Source organism: Stegodyphus dumicola, chromosome 10 (genome assembly GCF_044657685.1).
Source record: "Stegodyphus dumicola isolate Sdum_Otavi_A_Nest chromosome 10, ASM4465768v1".
Classification (NCBI taxonomy): Eukaryota; Metazoa; Arthropoda; class Arachnida; order Araneae; family Eresidae; genus Stegodyphus; species Stegodyphus dumicola.
In genome coordinates, this window is record NC_140777.1 from 169,187,431 (window position 1) to 169,213,682 (window position 26,252).

General features: G+C 28.8%; 2 protein-coding genes across 3 annotated transcripts in view; one reads left to right on the top strand and one right to left on the bottom strand.

The window, feature by feature from the left end:
• Positions 1 to 671: 671 nt before the first annotated feature.
• On the bottom strand, positions 672 to 22,973 carry D2hgdh (D-2-hydroxyglutaric acid dehydrogenase). Of its 2 annotated transcripts, none has more exons than XM_035359623.2 (7): positions 22,628 to 22,973; positions 15,169 to 15,366; positions 12,480 to 12,673; positions 8,468 to 8,636; positions 5,724 to 5,900; positions 5,505 to 5,614; positions 672 to 1,192 (listed from the first exon to the last, which is right to left on the bottom strand). In XM_035359623.2, exons 1-7 carry the CDS (start codon positions 22,878 to 22,880, stop codon positions 773 to 775), a joined length of 1,521 nt encoding a protein of 506 aa, XP_035215514.2. In that variant the 5' UTR covers positions 22,881 to 22,973; the 3' UTR covers positions 672 to 772. The 2 variants fall into 2 exon arrangements, with proteins under 2 accessions (XP_035215514.2, XP_035215506.2); XM_035359615.2 differs by having other exon boundaries at positions 5,724 to 5,913; positions 8,379 to 8,636.
• A 231-nt stretch (positions 22,974 to 23,204) lies between these two features.
• Positions 23,205 to 26,252, top strand: part of tos (Exonuclease tos) — a 43,874-nt gene continuing 40,826 nt past the window's right edge. Inside the window, exon 1 of the mRNA XM_085825857.1 lies at positions 23,205 to 23,416. Within this exon, the coding sequence (XP_085681983.1) occupies positions 23,256 to 23,416 (161 nt within the window). The 5' untranslated portion in view covers positions 23,205 to 23,255. The remainder of the gene's footprint in view (positions 23,417 to 26,252) is intronic.

Sequence of the window (26,252 nt, forward strand, 5' to 3'; positions counted from 1 at the left end):
GGCTCGCCAAATATTTAGAGTGCTGCCATGCCGCACCAACACTATACATTTATAAACATCCCTGCCTTTTCCAAGATTTGAACCCAGGCCCTTTGGCATGGCAGTCAGCGACGCTAACCACTATACCGGTTGGGCGGCCTGAACACTGGTAGTTCGGCATAGTTCATGTCTCAACAAATGGGCTGGCTGCAGAGTAGTTTTGTAGTCTTCCCTATACTTAACATAAATATGATCCTGTTTCTCTTAAGAAGTCTTAAATGAAGGCATCCATTCCCTTAGAGAGATAGTCCTCATGTGCTGCGCCAAAATTCAAATAATCTAAACTGAGTTACTTGAAAAATTGGTTTCACAGTTTCATTACACAAAGAAAATTATATGAATGTCCATAAAGTCAGCATACAAAATTCTTAAAGACTAATAATGCTACAGCATTTCTTGATGAAAATTTGATTTATTACCAATTTTGAAAAATGTATGAGTTTTCTCTATTCTGCCATATCACTGTATCAAAGCGATAATAAGTAAACAGAGCTATAAATTACATGTGTTACAAAATATAAAATTTAAAAATTCTAATTTAATTATAAGAGGAAAAAAACAGCTGTCTGAAATCATGCCATGTTACAAAATCATTTCTATGTATCACCATAATAAAAATGGGATGACTGCAATACATAAATAAAACATTTTATTCTAGATAAAAAAATTTTGTTACATATAACATGTGTATAAAATATATATATATATATATATCTGTTAGAAATATCAGATATTAATTCGGTAAAACTTTATATGGATTTAATATGCCTTTAGGATCCATCATTTGCTTCATAGATTTCATTAATGATATTGCATTAGCTGTCTTATTAAAATGTAAATATTTAGATTTCTTAAATCCAATTCCATGCTCAGCACTTATACTGCCCTTTCGTTCAGAAGTCCATTCATAAATAAATGGCTCTATTAATGACAAAATGCTGGAATCAAATTTTCGACTGGTTGCATTAAAGTGTAAATTACCATCTCCTAAATGACCATATGCTACACATCTGGTCACTTTCTGTCCTAAACGCTCCCTCATGATTTCCACTATTTTATAAAATTCATCAAGAGGTAGCGATATGTCATACTTGTAGCCATATCCTTCTAGAAGTAATGCCTCTGTTATTCTTTCTCGAACTTCCCAAATTGTCTACAAAAAAAAAAAAAAAAAAAAAAAAAAAATGATTATTAAATTACAATAAAAGATTATACCAATAATAATTTTACTTGGCATTTGGAATTTTCTTAAATACTCATCAAATCTTTCTATAATGTTATAATATAATAAAATTAAACAGCAGAAGACAGCTATGAATTCTTTTAGAGTTTTAGTATAAAATTATTTCGTGCTTCATAATAAATGTTTTTGCGAATGCATAGTTACTTTTAATAGTGTAATCAAATGGTTTATAAACCAATTTTAATTTCAGTTGACACAAAACCGAAAATACTAATGTGTTTTTGGTTTTATGTCATACAATAATAAAAGAAACCGTCAGTAACTTCCATGCAGGGATATTTATTTATTTTCTAAGTTGTATTTTTTTAACCTTACCTTCAACATCCAACAACACTTGACCAGAAAACTTTTTTGTTTACCTAGTAAAGACATTTGGTTATTTCGAAGCAGGAGACATGAAAAATTAGCAATGCCTTCACCGGGACTTGAATCTCGGGCCTCGCACCACACGGCAAGCGTGCTGACCACTACATTACGAAGGCATGCTACCAAGGCCGGAGAAATACCTTATACTCCTCTTTTTAAAAGGCAACTGGGGTTTTTAGGGGACCCAATCGCCAAGTCCTAGTTGTTGAGAATCATCATCTACAACTCTTTTAGTTCAGGCACCACTGTAGAGACATCAGGATTTTTTCTTTTTTTTTTTTTTAAGCAGAAGAGATGAATAATGAGCAATGCCTTCACCGACACTCTAACCACGAACCTCTCGAATACGCACCAAGCGTGCTGACCACTACACTACGAAGGCATGCTAAAAAGGCAGGAGAAATACCTTATAATCTTTCCACCAAGAAATCCACAGGACGTTTTTGCCATTTTATCACATGGAAAATTTTATTTACAGCTGTTTACAACTTGTTTGCTTACAGAAGAACATTCAACATATTTTTCTGTTGTTGACACTATATCTCAATCAAAAAAAAATATGTGAAGAGGGAAGAAAAACAATAAATATAAAGTGAAAAAGTTGCTTCCTCTCTAAGCCAGCAACATGAAACTGTAACATCTATATAATGTGGAATCTCTGTTTTCAATCATCCGGCAATAATGAATTTGACACCTTCCCCTTCCGTTATTATAACACGATGTATATTTCTGTTGCAGTAACTAATCTATTTTTGCTTACAGATCAGTCCTATTTCACTGTTTCTAACATAAATTAAAATGTATTAAATTTTATATCACTGCATTTTAATTAATTTCTAGCATTTTAGTAATAAATGTTTAATTTCTAACATGTAAGTAATAAATGTTAGAAATTATTTTAAAAATAGTAGTAAGAATAAAATGTCACTGCACTTAAAACTTTTCACTTTAAATTACATTTTTAATAAGATATTAAATAAACAAAAATGTATTTAAAATCCAAATGTTTTATAAAAATTTATTATATATGAATAAATGAATTTGAAAAAAAAAAAGATAAATATTTTGCAGTGAAACAATCCTATAATTATGAAATCTGCCATTTGGCATTTCAATACATATATTAACCAAAATAAATAATACATTCAAAAGTCGTTAATTCGGACACCCATAGTCCGGAATGATCTATAATCCAAACCTCAAAGCTACAAACTTGCGCCTACAGCTACAAAAAATGCCAGTGACGTATGCGCATAGGCGTTTGCGGCTGCGAATATGCGCGTGCGCATGTGCATAATATGTTTATGCATGCACGTTTAATGTCTAACGGACGGTATAAGCTAAGCTAAAATTATCTAATTCAGTTAATGTTGCAGATTGCGTTGTTCCTTAATCTTCGAATTGGATCCGGCTTATTATTTTTTGCAGACTGTTAGAGCAATTTTATAAAAGTAAGTTCGAACTCTCGATTATGTCAAATAGAATTTCCGATATATATTTACTAATCTGTAAAGGATCTACAAAGCAAAAGTATGTTTCGAAGTCCATTAAACAAAAATGGGAATTGCTGCAAAAAAATGGATAAAGGCATATCCTTTGTTTCTCTAACCATTCCGAAATCTGTTTATCAATTTCAAGCTGCTCTGCGGCGTGGCACGCAATGAATTGGAAGTTGATCTGTCAGCACTATCCTTATCTTCAGGGCAGATGTTTTTATTTTATTTGGCTGAAAATTCCTTACTAAATGTAGTATTTCATCTCAATGTACTCCGTCTTTGATGTGATTTAAATCAAATTCCTCGTCAATTCGCTTCCGATAGTGAAGAAAGTGACACAGAGGTTATTGAAAACGAAAAAATTTCGATTGACAAATTAGTCGATATTCTCGACACAGCAATTACAGGACTTGAACAACGGAACTTTGTAACTGAACAAGAAATTATGTCTGTTTATAGAATTAAAGAGAAAGTATTATCACATAAAATGAAGCAGCTTAAACTACTTACATTGAAAGAAATGTTTAATAAAGTAAACAAATAAATATTAAGCTTTTTTTTTGTAAATTTTGATACCCTTTAGATCATAATTGTTCTTTATTTCATAAATTATGGTTTCATATTTTTAATTTTATAATTTCTGCATGCCATCTTACCAGATTTAAACTGATGATCTATAATCCGGAAAAATCGATAATCCAGAATCGCCGAAGTCCCGACGAGTCCGGATTAACGACTTTTGACTGTAATATGCTAAAATTAAAGTGTAAATTCAATGTAATTACACCAAATTTAAGTGTTTTGAGAAAGGACAACACTATGAAGAAATCAAATATATTCTCTGCATAAACATGGAAATTTTGTTTCTACTTCAAAAAAAGATATTACTGATTTAAAAACTCAAGTTGAAATTGAGATGTTAAAATGAAAATTCTTCATAAAAACTGAAAAATTATTTTGTAATAGTACATAGTAAATTTGAACACAATGTTTCAATAGTTAAAGTTTTGAAATGCTTACAAGAGTCCCAAAACATATAAAAAATGTAATTGTGATCTGCACCTAAAAGAAAGGCATATACAGTCTGTAAAAGTGCAAACCTCTGAATGATTACAAAACTCTAAAGACAGCCTAAAATGGCTTCAAAAATGTAAATATGGCCTGCACCTTCAGAAAGACATAAATGCTCCCACCAATTACATCTTATATTGCCTAGAAACCTTTAAATAAAAGTACAAATGTAACCTGAGATAAAGGGGAAAAATTAAAAAATGAGAAGAAATAATCTGTAAAGTGTTTCTTCTTTTATTCCTTTAATCTTTGATGCCGCCTTATCTAATTACCGTCATATGTTAAACACCGTAAAACACAACCCAAATTTTACTGCATAAGTAATTAGAATAGATAAGATAAAAAATGTCATTTTATTTTTTAGATATAATTTTTTTCAAATTTCTTATTTTTTATAATTAATAGCTTTCACAGATTTAGCTTTCAGTGCATCTTCCAATATACTTATTATAACACAACTGAAAATGTATAAAATAATAAATTTATAACTAATTCTCTGAGAATTAATGGTGGAAATTTCATGAGGCTTCTCGAAAGTTTGCATTTTATGAAGTGGATTGAAAGTACTTTATTTCAGTTACTGAAAAATATGATGCACATATGGATGTAGTACTGTATGATAAATGGCTCTGTAAAGTGTTACAGTTACTGAATACAGAAATGAAAATTCTGAATATTCTGAGTTACCAAATTCAGAAATGACACATGTGGATTTTCAAATTCACTTTCAATCTACTTCACGTAATATACACTTCATAAAAATTTCTTGAAATCTCACACATTTGAATGATCATATTTGAGATACTCATGAAGTTAATGCCTGGTGCAAACTAATGAATAACAAAACTGTTTTCTCTTTTTTAATTTATTGAAACATGGACATGATTTAGATTTTTTTAATCCCTCAAATTAAGCAAATGGAATTGGAAGATGGTAAGTTCTTGATTTTTTTTAAACAAGATAAAGCATAGCATAACTTTTCAAATCAAAAAGCAAATCATACCAACAACTGCAAGTGTTATAAAACATGTTCTTGCCAGAACACAGAAAGTGAATATTGCTCTGATGAATACTATGCTGCTAATGATAAAATTATAAAATGGTTCATGTCTTTTCTTTTGAGTAACTTTCAATCCATTTCACTTCATAATATTTTTTAGAGATCTCACAAACTCCCATAATTCAGTCTCAAAAACCCAATATTTAAGGTAATTTTATGCAATTATAATTGCATGGCACATTTTCAAGGGTTACAAAACAAAAATTTAAACAAAAAAACACTAATTTACCTTAATGCGACTGGGTTCAGTTGCAACAGTGCCATCACTAACATGATTTTTCTCCATTAAATAAGTTAAGCAGTCATTTAATTTTTCTTCATTGTGTTGTTGATTTGATCCTATATAAACATGTATAAATATTCATTATATTTTAGAAAAACACGAGATCATATTGTTACAAAAGTATACAGTGTGATTTTTCAGGCAAATTATAAAGATCATACAAACCAGATATTTCAACCAGAATGTAAAATGGATGTTTTGATATTGGTGGAGAAATTTTTAAGTTGTCTCTAAGTGTATCCGCTGCTGCATCATCCAGCATTTCTAGTGATGAAAGCACTTCCGGTAATTTTTGTTGAATCACTTTTGCTGTGCTTAGACACTGTTCAAAGGAATTTAATCCTATAAAATACACCTATATTTAAAAAATAAAAATGACCTTTTGCAGTGATACATTTATAAAAAATAAATATCAACATATAATGTTCATGATGTCATATCAAATATATAAAGCACAGAATTTAATACAACACTAAGATATATTTTGAAAACCTATTACAGGAATAATTTTTAATATTCATATTTTAAACTAAAACATAAAATATTCTTAATGAAACAAAACAATGTTTTACATCAGAAAATATTCATATTAATATGTAAAACACATTGAACAAGTAAATCATAGAACTAATGAGTGATATGTTATATACTATATATATATATATATATATGAATCTACTCAGTACTTGCTGCTTTATTAAAATAACTTCCATTGAGCTCCTGAGTTTAACAGATGGTGATTTGTGTATTGCAAATTGTAATCAGTTTTAATCTTTTTAAGTAAAACAATAATTAAAAATTAACAGTTTAAACTATTTAAGAAAATATGAAATTTACTTTTTGATATTTTATAAAAATATTTTTACAATTAATTTGCTTACAAAAGTTTATAATTGATGAAATTATAAACTATATATGACATCATATCAAATATATAAAGCACAGAATTTAATACAACACTAAGATATATTTTGAAAACCTATTACAGGAATAATTTTTAATATTCATATTTTAAACTAAAACATAAAATATTCTTAATGAAACAAAACAATGTTTTACATCAGAAAATATTCATATTAATATGTAAAACACGTTGAACAAGTAAATCATAGAACTAATGAGTGATATGTTATATATATATATATATGAATCTACTCAGTACTTGCTGCTTTATTAAAATAACTTCCATTGAGCTGCTGAGTTTAACAGATGGTGATTTGTGTATTGCAAATTGTAATCAGTTTTAATCTTTTTAAGTAAAACAATAATTAAAAATTAACAGTTTAAACTATTTAAGTAAATATGAAATTTACTTTATGATATTTTATAAAAATATTTTTACAATTAATTTGCTTACAAAAGTTTATAATTGATGAAATTATATACTTTTGTAAGCAATTGCTCTATTTGTGTTTTTCATATTATTCATCAATAGTTTTTCAACTGTATTCTCAATTTTGTAAAACTGGTAACTTTTTTTATCAGCACTGTTCAGTTCAAAAGTTTTCCTTAGAATTTCTAGATTCGACTATCGTTGGCATGTACGCATTTATTCTTGATTATTATTGCTATCAGTTTCAGAAGTTCTTTTAAAACTTTCATTGTTAGCTTCTATATATTGTCACAATATTTTTGCAAATATATTAGCTATAGCTTGCAATTTCTTTGAGACTTCTTTTATATAAAAGTCACACATTCAGAAACAGTTTTCAGCTGATTTTAAGAGATTAACACCCCTGTACTGATTATAATATGCATGGCATCTAGAACAGAATTTCATTCGGTGTGCTTACATTTTCAAAATTTTATTCTGTTGATAATTTTCTGAAATCTTTTCTGCAACGGCATTTGAAAGCTTTTATAATACCCTGAATATTAGAGGTTATATTTGCAGAAAGCAACACTAATGTTTTTCAAAAAAGATCAAAGGTGTATATGCTGCATACTAAATTATCCATGTAGTTTTACCTCTTGGTTGCTGTTGCATTTATATTCTGATATCTTTTATTCAATTCATTTTTATCATATTTAATGATTGCAGTTGGTGGGAAACAAATTACTGCTCTGGTTACATTTTTTTTACTGTATCTCATCCGCACTACACATTCAATCTGTAGTCAGAGTATTTACTATAATATAAAGTATTCATAACTTTGTTTCCTAATTATGTAAAGTATTTATTATTTGTTTTTAAAAGATTAAACATCCATCACTTTTCATCATACTTCCATTTTAAATTATAATGTATTTATACAGATTAATATACCTTTTGTCGCATTATCTACTATTTTAAACTTTTGTTGTGTGAATTGATCATCTTCGCAACTTTTCAGATTTTTAAAGCTGAATTTTAAAATATGGAAAAAACACTAAATATTATTTCTTATTTTTTAGCTAACTACCAATAAAATATAAGTAACTAAATTGCTTACTATTATACATTTTTAGATAAGCAGATTCATATACATATATATATATTTCTCTGAGAAAGACTAAGAGTTCAAGATTGGATAAATGCATAACTCTGCAATGAAGTAAAAATTAACACACAATTGTAAAAATTGAAATTTTAACATTCATGATTATCAGAAATAAATATATCAATGAAATCCAGGGCTTCTTATCTGATTCTTTTAATTAACTAATAAAAATTTATTTAAATTCTTAGCAAGTTCATATTCATTTGAATATTATTTACAGTTCGCAATAATTAATGTAATTATTAGTTAGTTTCAGAAAACAGTTTTTAACACATTCTGATAATCTTCAAAATACATTCATATTATTTTTTGCAGCCTTCTATATTTTAAATTTAGTTACCAACGTCAAAATAAGAATTGTATAACATCTTAGGAAAACTTTTTTAATACAATATCCTGTTATTAAAATCAATATTCTTTGATGAATACCCAAAAATGCTACTGAAGTTTCTGGACTTTTTGGATAACACAGTATGGCTGCCTCAGTAATTATGCCAAGAGTTCCTTCAGAACCAATAAACAAGTGTTTTAAATCATACCCAGTATTGTTTTTTCTCATGGTATTCATACAATCAATAATTTTTCCATTGGCTAAAACCTAAAAGAAAAAAACAAAGCATATAAATTTTATATATATATGTGTATATATATATATATATATCTACATGTAATAAAAGAAAGAGTCTGTGTGTCTTTCGTTTGTGCTGTGCGTAAGCTAATAGACCCACGGCTATGAAATTTGGTATACAGGTGCATCTAGACATAAGCCAGTGCACTTCGAAGTGATATTTTCAAAATTCGAATCATATTTTTTTATTTTATCATTTTGATTTTATCACATCATTTTGAATAGTTTCATTCTTTTAGAAATGTTGTTTTGGCAACAGTTTTTCATTCTTTTAGAAATGTTGTTTTGGCAACAGTTTTTCATTCAATTTTATACTGGACTGCTTACTGTTGAAAATCAGTACTGTTGTCACTTGGAAAAATGAGGGCGATAATTCTGTGCAGTTTTTAAATTTAATGTTTCTCTTGGATACTGGACGTTTGTTGAGAGAAGGCAACGGGTATTTGGTTAATTTATTTATTAGGATAATTAATATTTGTATTAAGGAATATTGCTTATTTCATTGTAATTTTGTTATATGCAATACTTTTTTTTAAAAATTTGTGTTTTTTTTATGAAGTTGTTCTGCAGAGTAAAATTCTGTGCAGTTTTTAAATTTAACATTTGGTGTTCCCTTCGGCCATTTTTCTGGTACATTTAAAAGCCAGATGAAGGATGGCCATGTAGCGGCTAGTATATATAAAATTAATCTTAGGAGATAATATAATCAATATTTCTTTAGTAAATAAATAAATTATATATATATATGTAATAATAAAATTCCATAGTCAAGAATACACTTAAAATTCTAACTGTATGTTCTTTTCATTTTTAATGGTAACGGTCTCTTATTTGAAAGTACGTGGAATTAATTCCACAGCCCCGTAGTCAATCTCTATAAGACCCATTTTATAAGATTTGTAACTGCTATTTAAGTTGTTTTTCCTGCCTTTTCTACACGTACAGTTATAGAATGTTCTGGAAATATTTAAAACGAACTGGATTGGCTGACGTCATTTATTGGAAGCTCTGCCTTTCCAGAGGCTATAAAAGGACTTGCAAAGGAATATCGGAGGCTTTTTCTTAAATGTCACGATGCAGCATACAAAAAGTTATTAGTAATTCTTTTTTATTTACTTGGGATATCTTAATTTGTGTAACTGCTATTTTCTCCTGAATAATAATAAATGGATCCTGTTTTTTAAACTTATCATCTGATAATTTAAGCTACGACTACATTTACGATTCTTTCTTCACCAATCTATTTATTCCGGACAAAAGCTGGTACACCATATATATATATATATATATACAGCACAAAGTCCGTATTCCGGATGTCCATTATCCGGAATGATCTATAATCCGTACCTCAAAGCCACAAACTTTTTTTTTGGTATGCTTTATGCATGCGCGTTTAAGCATGCGCATGCGCGTTGGGAGGATGTGTCTCCAGATACGTTAAAAAATGCTTGGCATATTTTATAGCCAGCTGCCATATTTCATTGTGAGGAAGATGAAGATGATAGTTGCAAATTTTAAGGCTTTTGGACATCGCAAAATAAAGGCGAAATTTTCCAGTTATTGGATTTTGTAAAGAAATGTGGAGAAGCAGTAATAAATGAAGATGACATAACAGAAGTTTTTCATTGCGACAACAATGCCCCAATCATCAATCAAGTAACGGACAGTGAAATCTATCCAGAAAATACCGCTTCCGATAGATGGAACTTTGTAACTGAGCAAGAAATTACGTCTATTTATAGAATTAAAGAGAAAGTATTAGCACAAAAACCGAAGCAACTGAAACAACTTACATTGAAAGAAATGTTTAATAAAGTAAATAAATTTTAAGCTTTTTTTTTTTTTTTTTGTAAATTTCGATATCCTTTAGATCATAATTGCTCTTTATTTCATAAATTACGGTTTCATATTTTTAATTGTACAATTTCTACATGCCATCTTATAAGATTTAAATTTATGATCTATAATTCAGAAAAACCCCTAATCTGGAATTGCCGAAGTCCTGACGAGTCCGGATTACGAACTTTGTACTGTATAAAATATAAAACTAAATCAGCCAATTTTTTTAAAAAAGCTTAGCTTTTGTGATGCAAAATACCTATAAAAGTTTAAATTTTTATTATTTCAAAATTAAACACCAAATATAATTTATTAAGGGAAGAAGACCAGGTAAAAAGAAGAATTTTATTTTTCTGGATAATTGAACAAAATTATTTACTGAAATCCTACACATAGTTCTTCAGTAAAATTTAATATTAGTAAACAAAATAGCATTCTTTCTTTTTATTCAGTGGGTATAATGAAGATGATTTTAAAAACCTATATTAGCTTTTGTTGGGAAATAATACTAGATTCTGGATGGTTACATTTCCAACCTTTATATCTAAAGCCTTTTCTTGACCAACATTCAGCATCTATCTCTTAAAAATAGAGGACCAGCTAAGTCAATACAGTTTACTTCAAAAGCAGATGCATTCCATATTATGTCTTTTGGTAAAGTAGCAAAACACGCAGCAGGTTTAGCACTAAATCAAAATTGAATATCTGATATGTCATTATACCTGCCTAAATACTATCAATTTAGTATATTAGGAATTAACTCTACATAACTATGTTCTTTCTACAAAGAGTTGTCTAAAGTGCCTTTTTCTTCCACTAAGCATCAAAAATAGCACAAGTAAAGACTTTTTTGGTGTTAGAAATAGAAAAGGAAAGCTAAAAAACAGAACTTTTTTTTATATATATATAAATCCAAATTTTCAATTCCAGCTTTTTTTTTTTTTGGTAGTCTTTTAATTTAAATACACATGCACGGGAATGTAATGGCAGAATTAGAGCAGGGATTTAGTTTAGAGAAATCCTTATGATTAGGATTTTTGTTTTCTTAATGATATTATTGTGGTAGCCGTTTCTCAGGATCCCTCTCCAGAATAGAACCCTGATTCCCTGTCACCCGTTACAACCATGGTAGGTGTTTAACCTACCATTGACAGTAGATAAGGCAGACATTTGAAAGATACATCGTCGGAACGGGCCTGTGCAATCAGCCCAAAGTTATACAGAGTCATCACATAATACGGACACGAGGTCCGATTGGTTTTGGTCTAATACAAGTGCTCATCGCCAGAGGGTCGGAGCTCTGCTACATGTATTAGCTCTAGAATTGCCACAGTTATCAAAATAGTAAGATACAATCCAAGGAACCATAATTGATTTAATGAGCCATTTATGGTTTTGCCTTAATAGGGCATGTTCTTACACATGCACGGCTTAATCTTTGAGACAAGCATATGACTACAGGGAGGATTAAGCAAGTAGTCTTTTTACGTTCATAGAACATTCAAGCTGCAAGCAACTCATATCCACCATTTATGGCACACACCTCATTAGGGGCACAAAAATTACGTTGAAAGCAATCTCCTTTGCAGTTTATACAATTTTTTTTTTCATAAAATTCTTCATTGAAATTTTACCAAAAAAAAAAATCTCTTTTATCTCTCCACAACATTTTCCCCTCGAATCAAAACTACTTTAATTTGTATGCAATTACATATTAAAACTATAAAAGTTTTGCATTCAACTAATCTTTATATATAATTTTTAAGGTATAAGAGAGTTATAATTAGTTGTTTATGTATGAAAGAGTTTTATTAGTTATTGTAACAAAAAAATCCAAATTTAAATTTAATATGTTAAAAAAAAAGGAACTTAAAAGCATAGGAATTAGCTAATCTGCTTAAAAATGTTGGTCCCCAGATGTGTGGATTGTCAGAATTCTACTGTAAGACTTATTTATTACTAAGGAGAACTTACAGCTTTCAATCCAAGTACATTTCCATGTAATGATCCATATCGAAGAAATCTTAAACCACCAGCATTTGTTGAAAGGTTTCCTCCAATTTGACAGCTCCCTTTTGCACCTAAATCTACTGGCACAGTATAATTTTTTTTATTGACAAAGTTCTCTAAAGATTCTAGTACACAACCAGATTGACATTGTAATGTCCCTAAAATGTATAAAAATTAAAAGCTTATTGAATTCATAAATATCACAAAATTTCAGATGTCTTAAAATACATTACATGCACAGAGATTTAGCCATAGTTTAAAACATCAATATTTGTGGAACTTCAAGGGAAAAAAATTAAAAATTAATTGCTATGTCATATCTCTTCTGAGTCATTTATTTGCTGTAATGAAATGTTCATTAATGTGATTTTTAATTCATTGTATTGGATCTCACATGAAATAATACATTTCCTAATTTCAAAAAGTAAAAGGAAATAAAAGAATATTCAAGAGAAAAATTAGTTATGTATTTTTTAATCATCCATAACATAAAAAAAATCTTAAAAAAATTAAAAAAGTAAAATGTTACAGAACTTAGTATTTAATCTACACAACAGCTCCCAAATAAGATCAGATATTCGACAAACTGGAGTTTAATATACTATTTTGAGATTAATTATTTGCTCAGAGTATCTTTTATGAATATACACTGCCCTCCAAAATTTAAGGAATAGCATGTCTTTTGTGTCTAATTTAAGAATGAAGCAACATAGAAACAAGAAATTTATACTCATACATGCACGCATACGTACATATCTGAATCCAACCCTGATAACAGAAGAATACCAAATATCTTCCTTTAGTAAAATTTCAAAATACATAAATAAAACTAATATTCTGTAAAATATCAGAAAAATATTGTTCATTTATGGTTTTTCTTATAAGTGACGTAAATGTCCAAGTTATTTTCTCGCGTGACAGCTAAATAAAGCTATACTTAACTTTGAATTAATTATATGTTTAATTTACATGGAGCACCAACTGTACTGATCATTTACAGAAATAGCCCCAAACTAGATGATAGGTCAGAATTTCTTTTAACAATATTAAAAAAAAAAAAAAAAAAAATCAACAACATAAAAAAAAAATATTTTAACTAACTTTTAAATTGTGCTTATTAAATATTTATCAAAATATACAGGAACAACAACAATAATAATGCAAAAGGGAAAAAAATCTGAATTTATTTTTTATCTGAAATCTAAAGTCTGTATTTACAAAGCATGTTAGTTGGTTATATTTTGTAATTCAAACATACCGAAAGCTAATATTAAGATTTCAAACTGAAATTTACTTAACAATTCTAATATGTTTAATTAATCAATAAATGACTTATTTAAATTAAAAATACAAAAATTTTGAAAAATTTCTCGAAGTTTTCAGAGAAAACTTTTCAAGTGGGACAAAACTTGAGGATAAATAATGACAATCTAGGCTCTTTTTCTTATTTATTAAATTTTTGCTTGACATACAAATTAAAATAGATATGTTTTAATGTAAATAATTATAAACTTTGTATATATAGATACACAAAATTTGTTTGTATAATATCCATGCATTGGAAAAAAATTACTATAAATTATCTTTACCATGGATTGTAGATGTTCATATTTTGTAATTCGAACATACCAAAAGCTAATATTAAGATTTTAAACAGAAATTTACTTCAAATAATTCTAATATGTTTAATTAATCAATAAATGTCTTAAATTAAAAATACAGAAATTATAAAAAAAAATTCTTTAAGTTATCAGAGAAAAACTTTTCAAGTGGAACAAAACCCGAGAATAAATAATGACAACCTAGTCTCTTTTTGTTATTTATTAAATTTTTGCTTGACATACAAATTAAAACACATATGTTTGAATGTAAATAATTATAAATTTTGTATATAGATGTACAATTTGTTTGTATAATATTTGTGCATTGGGAAAAAATTACTATAAATTATCTTCATCATGGATTGTAGATGTTTATCAGTCAATTAGATTCTTATTAATTTTCAACTGAAAAAAAAAAAAAAAAAACTGTTCACATAACAAATGTATTTCCAAACAAAGTGTTTATTCTTAGTTAAAAAATAATTAACTTGTTTTTTGGACAAGCTCTAATAAAAGACAAATAAATCTAAAGCTTCAAATCTTTGAATAAAATTTATATCATATAAAAGATCAATTAGCTCAATTTATAGAATTTCTTTATTCTTATTAGTTCTAAATGGTAATGGAAATCTCAAAATCTTTGCAACACCATATTTGCAACAAATACATTTCAATTATGTATTTATTTGTTTGAGACTACTGTTCTAAAGCACTGTGCTTTAAGTAACAGTCGTACAATTTTATATGCCCCAATTTAATACTTATTCATTAAAATAAATATTTAATTAATAAGATTTTAAAATAAATAAATTATAGCATTAAATACACACATTAAAAAAAAAAATTCAACTTCAGGTTGAAAAGAGTAATTTTCTCTCCCAATGAAAAAGAAACCCATATATTCAATTAAAATCCATTAGCTATTTTTCCCCACTAAAATTGATGCTAAAATAAAATTGGATTTTATAATTTTGTAGCGTTCATTTCATTACCACTATTTTATATGATATTAAGAAACCAAAAATAATTTTTAACGACAGAAATATATTCACCTGAATTATCATCAAAATCCAAAACTTTATTCATCAAACTCATAGAAATTACTATTTCATCAAATATAGGTATACTGCCTCCAACTAGGCCAGTATTGCCCCCCTGTGGGCAAACTGCTAAATTTTTTTCATTGCAGTATGCTAAAATTTGCGACACTTGCTCAGTATTTTTAGGACGAAGTACCAAAGAACTTTTTCCTAGGGAGGAGAATAAAAAATGTAATATGTGCTATAAGAAATATAAAATAATATAAGTATGATGTAGCTTCATTGATTAAACAAAAAGACTGAATTAGTTCCAGGTACAGGGTTCGTACACATTTCTGCACACGGAAATTAAGTACTTTTAAGGACCATTAATGAAAAAAATTAAGGACCTATAAGCAAATGGGAACTGAATAAATTCAATTAAAAATATTCTATGCCTGAATTTCAGTTTTGTAATACCATCCTAAAAATAAAATAGATCCCTAAGTAGTATGCATTATTACTAAACATTAATTAACTAACATAATTATTATAAACTTCATGCAGTTTACAGAGTAGCATTAAATATTTTACACTTATAATAGTTGGACATATTTAAAAGAAGCTAAGTGACATTTACGTTTCACTAATAGTTAGCTTTATGCTGAATTTTTTTTATGTCTCATTTTGTCACATACTTGGTCAGTCTAGAAGTTTAGCAAATATTAGGGAGATTTTATGTCAAACGGCATAAGTTAAAATGAGAAGTGAAATCATAATCAGCATGATTCATAACAAAAGATTGAATGTTGTCCCTCTGCTGCTTGTCTATAAAGAGACCTGCTGATTGGAACAAACCTGAAAGACCTGATGTAGGCACGGTTGGCAAGTGTTGAAAGTTAGTCAAGCTCTGCTTAATGCAGTTAATGTCATAGCTTTGTGTAGAGTTCCAGCAGCTGTAACCCAGTTTACTTTAAGGTTCCAATAAGCCATTAAAGCACCAGAGGAGATAAGTTGTTTTATATACAAGTCTCAGTAGATGCAAAGAATAAGTTTTTACTTGATGGTGTTGATGGATACTTGATGAGTGTTGGATGATGGTCCTCCACACAAAGGATTTGGCGATTTGATCCCCTAAAAACCCCAGTCGCCCTTTAAAAGGGGGAGTATATAAGGTATTTCTCCCACTTTCTTGGCGACTCTTCGTGGTGTAGTGATTTGCACACTGGTAGCGATATTCCAGAGGTCCGCAGTTCGATTCCTGGCGAAGCGTTGTTAGTTTTTTAATCTTTCCTGCTTTCAAATATACCTAATGTCTCTCTAAGTCTTCCCAAACATTTTAGCTAGTTTATATCGATTTCCTTCTCTTTAATTATCAATCTTTTCTGACAATAATTAGAAATTTGTCTCAACATGCAAACCAATGTTCTCGCTAGTTTCTGTGTGCTTTATCTCCTAACTTGTCAACCTCTCCACAATGTACCTATGAGCGTTTTCTTGATCTTGTAAAAGTTAAATAGTCCCCCCTGATAGACATGAAGCAAATTATCACTGTATCTGAAAGTAACTACAATATCAGACAAAGAACTTAGAACATAAAGGCATGTTCTGATGCTAACAAAGTCAATTACAGCTCACGGTGACGTAATTAAACAAAAACAGTCAAATTCAAACTAAAAATGTGGACTAGTGGTCAAAGATAATACAATTTAATTTTAATTTAATCTCACTCAGTAACTCTATCATATGAGGAAACAGAAATGGGAAGTTATAGTAAAGGCTGAAATGAAAAACAATCAGGTAATTTACATAATAACTGCACATATCTTTGAAGAATAATTTTCTTTATGTATTCGGTTTCTTTCTTCAGTGTGTTTCCTTTTAATTTTAGAATTTTTGGATTTAATTAAGGATTTCTGTTATTCTAAAAAACACTAAATGCATTTAGATTGTACAGAAAAAGTGGCTAATTTTATTTCTTTAGTAATATGAACATTCAGAAGAAATATGAAATATATATGGTAAAGGCCAGTTACAAAGCTGGTGTGGAAGAATTTTTAGAATTTAGTGACACACAGAACAACAAAATCTAGAAATGGCAAAACTTTTAGAATTTAGAGCAGGTATTGGAAGCAGAATTTAGATGGGTGCTAGGCAGCAGAATTTAGGATACACAGAGATTGCATCAGGTGGGAAAATGCATAGCACCAGCTTTGTGTACGATGCATTTAGACATATTAGATGAATCTTTTAAATTGTAAGTTTTCAATTTCTTTATTAATAAAAAAAATCTCTTCCTGTAATGCCTGCCCAAGTGATAAGATTAGAAGCATTTTTGATATTTTCCATGCTTTTGTCTAGTGAGTTGTTTGTCTAGTAAGTTGAGAAAATAAAGGGAAGATAAACATGTTAAGATAAAAGATTCTAGTATCAGGATTAAAACATTCAAATATTATGTTTTCATTGTTCTTCCAGATGTTCTCCAAAAAGTAAGAAATTCATCGTAAACTTTCCGTAAAATGCATCCATCACGTGTTGATATGTTGATACCATGGAGACATTTTTCATTTTGTCACATATTTCTCGAATCTTCTTTAACCTTGCCTTCAAATCCTTCTAAACTTTCCATGCTGCAATGTCAAAAATACTAAAGAAAAATTATCCCAACCAATTCTGTAACAGCAAAAAGCCAAAAATATTTTTTAAAAAAAGGAAGGAAAAAGTGTAAAATTAATTTTATAGAGAAAACTGATGCATATTCTGAGAATTTTGAATAATCTGAGACAATTACATGGGAAAAACGCTTACTGTGAAAAAATTAAAAAGAAGACATTTTAATTAATTACATAGCTAATTTTGCTTTTACTAAGAGCTGTTTCGTAAATTATGCTTTATAGCTATATACCTTGTTTATTTTCCAGATTTAAAATACTGCATAATAAGTTGCCAAAATGAAACTTTATAATATGACAGCAAAAAATAAAAATGTTTTATTTTAATGTTATTTTTTAAATATAATTCTAATATATTACCATTATTTTAATGGTATTTATTCTAATATTTACCATTATTTTAAATTTATCAATGTGATGATGTTTTAAAAACATTGCCGAAAAATTCTCAGATCTCAGAATTAAAAATTTTCTATACAAACTGATCTTAAAATCGCCAAAATGTTGACAAGTTGTCAAATTTAGAACTATTTAATAAAAGAATTCACAATCCAAAGGCGAAAAGTTGCTCAAGAGCTCTTTATTAGAAAAAATGAATTTCGAAATGCTCATGTTTCACTTCTTAGAAATTCGAGTACCCCATCGTTTATATTGGAAATAGAAACAAATTATAACCCATAAACCCATTCAAAAGATAACCATATACATCTGTAAATTGCCAAAAATATTCCTCCAAAATGCTAATTCACACTCAAAATGGCAGTTGTAAAAACAGAGAGAAATTTCAGATGATTAAAATTAAGGACCTTCTACTGATTTTGGCCAAAATTAAGGACTTTAAGGACCAAAAATCGATTAAAAAAATTTAAGGACTTTTAAGGACTCTTAAGGACCGTACGAACCCTGTTTACCATTATTTTAGTGGACAAAAGTTTAAGCTTGTTTATTTTTCTGTAAATGCCTTAACAGACTACATTCCTGTGACAATTTCTCATAGTAAACATTATATAATGTTGCTTACATTTTCTTCTACTGCCATTTTTTATTCATAATTAGTAATTTTAGACATTTTAAATGTCAGTTTGAGAAAATTATAGAGTGGGTAGATAAAGATCTACCGAAAAGAGTGAATTAAAACCCAAATGTACTGCTTATCAAACCAAAACACCACTGGAAATATTTATGTTTGGCAAGGAATTTCTAGAAAATTTGTCATTACATTTACAAGATAAATAAGGCAACATAATTCATGTAATAGCTTTCACCCTTAAACTATCACCAACTTCAACTTTAACTAAAACTGTATCTGTAGATACTCTTCTGAATAATTTTGCAGTAGTATGTTATTTCACATTTGTAATTTTACAGACTTTGAATTTTATCCTGTAGTGAATTTAAGATGCTATTTGAATTCCCTTATCAAAACTGAAAGATACTCCTTATGCCCGGGTAGAAAACTAGATACTTACATATTAGTGCAACCACCTTAGTAGATGGCAGCAGATTTCCCAGAATGTGCCAAACTCTGGGCAACCATACTCGTAACAATCCTTCAGTCAAGTAACATCATCATTTTTGCATTTTTCTTTTTCTTGTTGTTGTTGTATTATGTTCCAATGGTTCTTATACAAAAACTGTGATATTCTTTGCCTTCCAATCAATTTAAAAATATCACTTTTGGAATTTGCAACAAGTGGAAAAAGCTTCAGTAAAAGTTCTGCCAGAAAACTCTAATTTGTCACAAAATTACTGAAAAGAACAATGGCCAGGTGAGTTTTGGAAACAGACGATGTGTTGCTCTGAGCTTTCAAGCAACTCTCAGCAAAATTCTCTGATTTTTTTTTTAAGCAAAATGAGATCATTGTGCACATGGAAAGAACAACACCGCTAAAGAAGGACTTCGGGGGGATGCTTTTTTTTTTAAAGTGTCATAAAAATGCATTAAATGATTAAATTTCATATTTAATTTTTTTTAGTTAACAACATTTTGATGACTAATGATAAATAATCAATAGCTTGGAAACTTTTTCTTTAAAAATAAAAATCACAAAAATCACCAAGCTATACATGATAAGTAATTATTACCCTTTCATCTACGAATACAGCCAAATTGCACCAAGTTAGCTGCATTCATATTAAAAGTACCTAAAACTGTTCTGCATTCTCAACAAACGAACTTAACCACTATTATTCTAACGCCTTTCATATAAAGTTAGAGTAATAAATAAAAATAGGACATATTTTCATTATTTCAATGAAGAACTCCTTCATATGAGCAGTGCTGAAATCCCTAAAAAATTTTTTATGGACCTTTTAAATCAGGATTTAAAAAAAGTTGGGGAAACTAAAGATCCATTACAGTCAGCTGAAAAATCAGCAAGCAGGTCACTGAAAATTTCATTCAAGTTATGTAAATGATTTAAAAAACACATAAAATCTTGAACTAACATGATTTTAAAAATCAAACTTTCTCTGAAATTACATGCCAATTTTTTTCCATATTTCGAGTCTACAAGTCAAACTATGCCAAACTGCCAAGTTTTGTAAAAATTGCATAAGTAGATTTTAAAAAATTAGCTCTCAAAGTTTTAGCTCCTCAATGTTAACTGAACTTGGTATATATTAATTAATCTCTTTTTATTAAACTTATTCGATTCTTCCTTTCACATTTCAAAATTTAGGTTCATTCCAAATAAAATTCACCCATTTTTTAATTTTTAAAATTTATATTTTTAAATAATTCTTATATATATATATATATATATATATATATTTAAATTGAATTATAATCTATAAAATGTTTGTCATCACCTTAAAGTACATGTATTTTCAAGTATACCTTCCAAAAATTTCAGAAGATGTATGTGAATTTATACATTAGCACATTGTGAAATTTGGCATATTTGTTGAAACTGATAAATACATCAAATGTGGTTTAGGCACTTTTAGTAATTTTACCAATGTTAAAATTACTTGGAAGGAAAATAGGTTGCCATCTACTAAGAAGTTCAGCAAGTGAATTATTCTTGGTGCAAACTGAAAAAAAAAAGAAAACAAACGTGGCAAGATAAATTTTGCACCAAATTTTACAAAATTTAATATTTAGGGATAATTTGAATCACAATATCGAAATATGGAAAACAACTGGCATGTCGAAAAAGTCTGATTTTGTGTCAAAATACCTATATTAAAATGCTATATATAAGTCTAATATATATATATATATCTTAAGCCAGGCTTTTGATACATAAAAACACAATTGGCCCAGTAGAATGGGAGATATAGAACTGTGCTTTTTTTTCTTTTTTTGCGCAGTGTACCTTTCATGGATTCTCATACATTCTTTGTTACTGCCTTCAGCCACAAGGGCAGGAAGCATTTCTACTAAAATACTCTCTCCCATGGATAAAAATGGATAAAAGAATGCAAGATTGTACATTGAAGTGTTATGTTCAATACACTAAAAACCAAAAATTCTGTTAAAAAATATACTTTTATTTCATTTATTTTACATCACCAATTTAAAGATTTTGACAACTGATTTGAGATTTCTTTTTCAGTCATTAAAATAAAGAATATATCTACTCTCGTTCTGGATCTACATACTCATGAGAATTTGCCTTTTCATATTTAGAAGTCAAGATTAAATATCATTAAACAAGCAACAAACTTGAATGCTTAGTAGGTAGATCGAGACTTTTAAAGAAAAACATTTGATCATACACAATACAGAAGTTGGCTGCCTCTGCATGATACATTGTTAATGGATAAATCTTTATTTATTTTAATGATATAATTCTGTTATTATAAACTAAAACAATAAAATTACATACTTGGATTCTCAGTATGGAATATTTTTTCGCCTTACTGTGTTATTTTTATATTCAAATGATAAATATCTGCAGTTCTATTTCAATAACAAATTTATGATAGTTCTAAGTTATTTGATCACTATTCAATTTCACATATATTCAGATTAGTAGGATTCTGCATTCATACTACATACATAAGTTTTAATATAAATTTTTGATCATAATTAAGTTTCCTTTATTTTTTTTCACTACAGCAAGAACCATGCACTATATAACATATCAACTACAATGTTTAGAAATTCTTAACTAATTTTATTTTTACAACTTATACATTTAAAGGGATGACAAATTTTTATTATAAAAACAACAATTTAGCAGATAATATATCAGATTTACAAAAATTGGTCAGAAAACAGTAATTGCAGAAATTAAAAGATGAATAACTATCACAAAATAAATAGAAAAATTCATTTGCATTGCTTTTAAACCTGGTTTTGTATAATAAGATATGGTTTGCTTAATTTGACTATGGCAATGCACTTGAAGGCTATCTGCCTAGGAAAGCTTTCATGGAGGAGTTTCTGGGAGAAACTGGCTCGAGTACCCGTTATTCATGGAGAAAGCCACATAAGTGACAGCCCGTTCGCCGGGATTAGGGTCCCGGACCGAACTATCGGTGTTCCGCGACTTAACCGCTCCGCTATTGGTGGGCCCTAAAAATGAGAGATGAAAAAAAAATAATAATAATAATAATAATTTAAAATGAGGATGAGCAAAACAGAAAAGTTATCTGTCATCGTGCACGACTTGATTCTATTCGAATTTTATAAGGCAAAAAAGAAAATTTAGCTTTGAAATTTTAATATGAAATAAAAGTAGACATGCTTTCTTTACTAACGTTCTTTCATTAAAATCAATGTTTATAAATTTATATGCGATTCAATCATGAGAACCGAAGGAGCAAACCAAACACATACTTTTCAAAGAAACATAGATACTTTTCATTACCTGTGTGGCTTTTTAACCAATCAATATTGTACAAACGCAAATCATCGGGTTGCGTTATTATACTACTCGGCTCCAAAAAAGTTCGAAAAAAGTCAATGTCTTTTGCTGTCAAAGTACTAAAACTTGCTCTAGTGTTAGTAGAAAACTCGGAAATTTGTTTTTGATACATACATATCAACCACCGTTTATAAGTGAAAAAACGATTTTTTCGACTAAAAGGTATTAATAACGAAGACGAAAATAATGCTGCCATCACTTTTACTTTTTTTTTTAATGAAAAGTCCACAACATAATCAATATTACATTCTTAAATGTTCAATTCAAATCATATGTTAACAATCTGATAACACGGATTGCCATTCATACTAAATGAAATTTTGATTTTTACAAATTTGAGACTTGATTGAAATTGAAATTGATTTTTCAAATATGTGATGTATATAACTTATTTAGGTATTTAATTTTAAAAGGTACGTCTTAAAGATATATGTCAGTATTTTAATGAATTTTTATCTTGCTGGTATACATTTTTTCCTTAACTGTCATTACAATCTTCACTGTACCCGTCAGTCCCAGTTTTTATTTTTTGCCAGCTTGTAATCCCGCCTTATTTAATGATCAACTTATAATGGGTATTACAGGTTTATTACCGTTTTTGAAAAATTCATGTAGACCTGCAAATATACGTGATTTTGCAGGTGCAACTGTAGCAGTTGATGCTTACGGTTGGTTACATAAAGGTGCATTTTCTTGTGCTGAAAAACTTATCAAGGGTGAAGAAACTGATGGGTAAATATGGATCAACATCATTTAGAATGGTTTCATTTTTGTTGTATAAATTTAAAGCTTACCTAATTCACTGTTTAAATTCTAGACTTATAATTCTAAATTCATAAAATCTTCCATATTAAATGTATCATTACTTGGGAAACCGTTTGTTCAAATTTGTAGCTTGCACAGACACACACCAAAAAAATGGGACAGTTCTATATTTCCCTATGTTAATAAATTTTGATCATAAATACATGAAACTTTTTATTTAGCTTATAGTAGTACAATACTAATTATGCTGTAGGTAGATCATATAAAGGCATTAATTTTATAATTGAAAATAATTCTGCCTTTATTGTTATAACTGTTTTTACAAACTTTTCAATTTTATTTTGAGAAACTTTATATCTTGAAGGACATTTTTAGGATCAAAGGATATTTGAAGAAATAATGCCTCTAGTGAACTTTTTCAAACATCCTATGTAGGTTTTTTTTTTTGTTGTTGTTGTTGTTTGAAGAGGAACAAAAAAAAAAAAAAAAGAAAAGGTGGTATTTTGTGATTATCTGCCCAACCCTGCCAAAAAGGCACTGGCACCTAATTTTTCACCAGCCTAAGGCATGAAAAATACAGGGGTGATTGTGGTACAGATACAGCGAGAATTCCAGATTTTTATTTTTTTTTTAATCCAAAATTACCAGATCTGTGAAGTTTTCACTCATTATTTTTCTCAAATTTTGTTTTAGATATAATATACTCAAAGGCTGACCCACCAGCGGGCTAGTAATGTAACTAAACACTAGTAGTCTGATCTTTGTTCAAAACCAGTTTGCTGGGTTGTTGTGTTCATGGTTTTTCCAGTTCACGGAATTTTTCCTGTATGAAGGCATCCTTCCTCTTAATAAGATAGCCTTCGTATTCTTTTCCATAGTCAAATAAACCAAACCACATATTTTCATATTATATAACATGAAAGTTAAAACTAAAAATTATACTTTTTGCTTCACTAATAAAATTGTTTGAAAATAATGTATGTATATAACATTAATATTTTGCACATACATATTCTTATGTATGTGCAAAATTGCCTGAAATTAATTATGTGCAATTGTCTGAAATCGTGTTAGATTTTTATTACATGGTAATTTTGAAGGCTGATTTTTCAGCAATAACCATAAAAACAACAGCCATTTTCAAAATCAGCAGCGCACTAAAAATAACATCAAAAAGAACCTATAACAAAATAAAATGCAAAACACATCCATATCAAAGCATTTACCCACCCACCCCACGTACACAGTGATCCATTTTCGCTTAAAAAAATAACAGAAATTCATTTTCGCCACACAAATTTTGATTCATACAATTCTACTACTTACTAAGTACTACATCATAAAATGCAAGTTTTTGCATTCTGTATTGCTGAATAAAACGCTATATTTCTGAAAAACTACAATGCTTTATTTTTCATCAGCCAAGTAACTCCTGTCCCATTGCGATTTCTTACAAGGAAAAATGTGTTCAATACAGCAAACACAAACACTAATGTGCTGCTCGTCTACTACGTATATGGGTTGTCACATAAATATATTTTGATAACATCATGGGTTGCCTGTTTTGGGGACATAGCATGTTATTAAAAAATTCAAGGTGTGTATCTAAAACAAATATCTATGCAAGCCTGAACTTATTATTAATTAAATTATGTTTTTTTGTGAAATGTTTGTCAAGTATTATTGTAAATTATTTATAAGTATTACTTGTTATAATAAAGTACTATTTGGTGCATATGTATTATGCTATCAACTGTCAAAACTTGGTGATCACTGAATCATAAATTTTGCTAGAGGGAGGATGTTGCTAAAAGTTGTACCCATTGTCCCATGCTGAATTCTGAAGGAAGTGACGCTTCATTATTTAGTAAACAATCATTCATCATTCTTTGCTTACTTATATAATGGACAGATAGAAATAAAAAATATGTGCATTAAAAAAACACCCTATATAAATATTAAATCGAGGTTTTAGATTAATTAACAAAACAGTTGATATAAAAACCTGCTCCAGTTATTCCGATGGCCAGAAATTCTTAATGGAATTCATAATAACAAAATAGTCATCTTTGCAGACTTGGCACAACATAAATTTGCATAAATATGAATCTAAGTGGTGACCTGCAATACTCTAGTGTTTTTTTGTTGTGCTGAATCCCAGAATCTTTCTATGTGAGTATGCACCAGTCTCAAGATCTACAAATTAGACTAGTGTTTAACATGGGAAAAATCCTTTAGCTTTTAATTAGTTTTATACCTTTCCAAAAATTCAAAACAAAAACATCTGTTGTATAGTCTTTTATCGTGCTATTAGAGTAGCCAGACTTCTATCTGCAATTTTTGCCATGAAATATCTGTCGATCCCTCTGCACAAACACTACTACAGAAGTATTTGCCCCACTTTTTATATTTTTTTATTTATTTATTTATTTTTTTTTTGGTGCTTCATGAAAAGGTTTTCATCAATTTTTCTTTTTTCTATTTTGTTAGGCCCTCTGATTTTATCAGAAGCTCTGTTTAGAACACTATAGGTATTCGGCTGTATCCAGCTCTTTTTCAGCAAATGCCCTATTCAGCAAATATTAATTTTTTGATCAGTTTTAAACAAATAAGAACGCAGTCACAAATATGATTTTAGAGCTCTTGAACCACAATCTTTTCTCACTGTCACAATTTTTCGTGCTGCATTTCCATTTTTTATCCGTTTTTAAATTAAGTGCCAAATTATTTCAATTAGTACACATTTTTTTAGAGGTAAAATCTCATAACTTTGAGAATAATTCACTACCAACTGTTCTGTTGA